The sequence below is a fragment of the Mustela nivalis genome (genome assembly GCF_964662115.1).
Source record: "Mustela nivalis genome assembly, chromosome: 9".
NCBI classification, from domain to species: domain Eukaryota; kingdom Metazoa; phylum Chordata; class Mammalia; order Carnivora; family Mustelidae; genus Mustela; species Mustela nivalis.
The window spans coordinates 65515548-65519498 of record NC_139028.1 but is presented as its reverse complement, the minus strand read 5'-3'; the positions used below and the strand labels follow the sequence as shown (position 1 = coordinate 65519498).

The 3951-nt window shown below is 43.6% G+C and overlaps 1 protein-coding gene across 1 annotated transcript; it reads right to left on the bottom strand.

Moving 5' to 3' along the window:
* Window positions 1-625: 625 nt before the first annotated feature.
* LOC309840124 (olfactory receptor 52M1) lies at window positions 626-1579 on the bottom strand (the record flags this gene model as incomplete). The annotated part of the gene is made up of 1 exon (XM_082682191.1): window positions 626-1579. The coding sequence occupies one exon, from the start codon at window positions 1577-1579 to the stop codon at window positions 626-628; it is 954 nt and encodes a 317-aa protein (XP_082538317.1).
* Window positions 1580-3951: the final 2372 nt, after the last annotated feature.

The window sequence follows — 3951 nt, the reverse complement described above, 5'->3', positions numbered from 1 at the left end:
TATGCATTTTTTAAAAGATTTTATTTATTTGACAGACAGAGATCACAAGTAGGCAGAGAGGCGGGGGCGGGGGGTGGGGGGAAGCAGGCTCCCCACTGAGCAGAGATCCAATGCAGAGATAGATCCCAGGACCCTGGGATAATGACCTGAGCCAAAGGCAGAGGCTTTAACTCACTGATCCACCCAGGTGCCCCTTGATCTATGCATCTTAGAAACCTCATATGCAGTTTATAAAGTAAGAGTATTCTGTCCTGTTTCCAATGTGTAAAACGTGAACAAAACTAGCTACCTCCTAAAGATGTTAGGATATCTGTAAGACTTGCATAAGTGATGACTAGACACTAAGTGCTATTTATATTACTGATGTCATTATGATTTCACCTTGAAAGCTCAAATAGCCTTTAGTCTTTAAAAAAAAAAAAAAAAGAAAGAAAGAAAGAAAAGAAAAGTAAAAACAACTACCCTTAGAATTTAGAGTTGTCCTGTCTTGGCATTCCTTTGGAATCACACAAACTAGAGAATACTGGGCCCAACATCTCAGACTGGTTGAAATTCCCATTTGGCAAGCTACCTACCATATTACAATTCCTTCTCTCTGTGCTTATTTGAAAGAAAAGAAAGTAAGTCATTTAATCTTAGTTTCTGTCTTTAGGATTTGAAGAAGCCGCTCACGGATCTGCTTGGTACGGACAGCATAGACGATGGGATTGAGGATTGGAGGAATGAGGAGGTAGAAGTTGGCTAGTAGAGTGTGGACTGGAGGAGGCACTTGGTGACCAAATCGATGAATGAGAGAAGAAACAGCAATAGGAACATAAAAGATCAGAATGGCACAGATGTGAGAACCACATGTCCCGAGGGTTTTAAGCCGGGCCTCAGGTGTGGCCAGCCCCATCACAGCCCGAAAAATCATCACATAAGAGGCAGCGATGGCCATGGAATCCAGGATCAGGACCAGAAAGCCAATGCTCAGCCCATAGACATTGTTTGCCCTGCTGTCACCACATGCCAAGGTGACCACCGCCATGTGCTCACAGTAGGAGTGGGAGATGACACGAGCTTTATAAAGGGGTAGCCGCAGGCGGATCATCAAAGGCAGAGGTCCAATGTATAGTACACCTCGGAGGAGGGCAGCCAGCCCCAAGCGTCCCACCACATTATGAGTGAGCACTGTAGTGTGACGGAGTGGGTTGCAAATGGCCACATAGCGGTCAAAAGCCATGGCAAGGAAGATGCCTGACTCGACTGTGGCAAAGCAGTGGATGAGGAACATTTGAGCCAGGCAGGCATCCAGGCCAATGTCCCCAGCACCAAACCAGAAGATTCCCAGCAGTTTGGGCATAGTAGAAGTGGACAGAACCAGGTCGATGACAGCCAACATACACAGGAAGAAGTACATGGGTTGGTGCAGGCTATGTTCCACCTTTACCATAGTCAGAATGGTGACATTCCCCACCACAGCAACCAAGTACATTGAGCCAAAGGGGATGGAAAGCCACATATACAGCGACTCCAGCCCTGGGATGCCGGTGAGCTGGAAGGAGCTAAGTATTGAACAGACATTGTGAGAAGGGAGCATGATTCATAAATGAACCTTCTCACCTGTGGCCCAAAATGCAGAAGAAACTTTTTCTAGAAATAAAAAACAAGAATATTTTATTAAGTTCTATAATAAAGAATAAGATCATTGATGCCACAGACTTTCTTAGAAGAAACTATAGAACAATGTCCTAGTTTAAGTGTCGTGTTCATGCTTTCATAGTATTGAAAAATTGCCAAGTAAAAGCTAAACACATATTCAAATGAATGTAGGAGTATTTCTTTATAATAGGACTCTCAGAATAATGTACTTGCATCAATATAATAAAATTACATGAGACAGACTAGTACTAGTTTTTAGTCTTTTAACTCTGCAGGTAGGCTATGTGACATCTCCCAGGATTATATTAGAAAGTCTTAAAATGCAAGCTCCTTGAAAAGAAGAAATAGTTGATGCTGAAAGATACAGTGAGAGACTCCTGGGACTGTCTAGGCTCTATGGTAAATTTGAAGTTTAAGCTAGAGGCCAGCATTTGCTAATACATGAGTTGAAACATTTAGCCTACAGGCCAAAAATCACAAAGCAGAGGCATGGGCCAATAAAGGACTTCAGAGGATGGAAACAAAGGGATTCCTGAAAGGTGAAAGCTGCTGAATGTAGCACAGTCTGTGCGTCTGCCCAAAGGCAGATCCTTGTAAGGGCCTTCTCCCTTCATGGAGGCTGAACAGAGAAGATTGCAGAAGAGAAGAGGGCCATCCCTAGGAAGAAAGAAAACACATTAAGCTCTAGTGGCAAGAAGCCTAGAGGATAGTATTTGGTCAGAGAAAAAGTACCATACTCAGAGTCCAGGGCAACCGGCTTCAGATTAGTATGAAAAAAATACGTGGGAACAGTTTTGGAGTTTTGTTTTCTAGGATCTAAAGGATCATACTGGAATGTTTCCTATCATATTAGAGGAATGTCAAGGACGTGGAAAAGCATATAAGAAGCTTTGTCTCCTAGATCTTGGGTGTTGTAGGGTTGAGTGTAGCAGGGTTAGTAGTCTGGGCTTTGGGATTTTCCAGATCTGGTTTCAGCTTGTGGCAGTAGGAGCTGACACAAGTGCTATTATCCTATCAGTTACATGAGTGACTTCATATGAAAACAAACTTAAACCGTTGTGGCGTAGAGGAGGCAAGAGGATTAAAGGAGAAAGCAATGTGCGACACATTAACACTAAACATTATTAGCTCTTTCTAGTTGTTGAATAATGTTCAAAACCAAAAATACATTCAGGAAAGCTCAGACTTTGGAATGCCTGTCTCTGCAGGGAGCCATGGAACAGGGAGGATGACAACCATACTAGTGACTTGATCCCACAAAAGTCTTCATGAGCTGGGTTTCCTCTCCAACCCAAGATTCTCCTAGGTCAGTACAAATGTGAACAGTGTTGGTAAGGCAAGGTAAGAAGGCTGAGTCAGTGGGGCTGGGCAAGACAAGCACACAGGAATCAGTCCATGATTGAAGAAACCAGGTGAGCTCGGATAAAGGAAGCCTTTCCTGGTCTTCTCACCCTGTGTGCTAGTTATTCTCCATTTGTCCATCTGAAGCTCTGTCCTAGGTCCCTAGAAACTGATATTTATGGATTGCATCACTCAGGTTCCCTTCTCTTGTGGTTTCTGGGTGGGCTCACCAAAATGAGACCACTAGGAGATAGGAAAATGAGACTAGAGATTAGGAATCTGTTCCCCCAGTTCCCTTCCTGCCAAACACGGCACTGACATGGTGTTCTACCAAATGTGTCTTCCCTTTTGTCATCAGGCCTGAGTTAGGTAATGCTGTGCAAAGTTTGTTCTGGTGCTTCGCCATCGCTTATTTAGTTTCCTTAACTCTTCCCAGGCCTCAGCAAACAGTCCCTTCATTTGCTCCCTTCACCAAGCCACTAGTTTGGGTCAGACCAGATCCCAATAGTGCACAATCTTTACTCAGTATTGTCTTTGCAAAGCAGTCTGCATCCTCAGCAGGACACATAATCTAAAAGTTGTCAACTTTACTGAATTGGTTCTAAAGGCAAAACAATTTCCTGGTAGTCAAGGGCTAAATGACCTCTACCAGGACTTATAAACTGAAAATAAGAGAGGACTTGGCTCCTTCACCCCTGCCTCTACTTGACTGGACTTCATAACCTGATGTTATACTAAGCAAAGTTATATTCAAGTGGACAGTAAGCTTTACTCCAGAAAGGGAAAGTCTTTGAATGGAAAAGTTGGCAGGACTTGCCAAGTGAATTTGTCTTCTCTTCCCATGCTCCTCCCCCATCATAGTAGTTACCCTTCTCCTGTGAAGTGGTTTCAGCAGTCTTATTGCTTTGATGCCATTTGAATCCCAGCCCTACGGAGTCACACCTGGATCAACAGTTTTCTTCTGAGTTT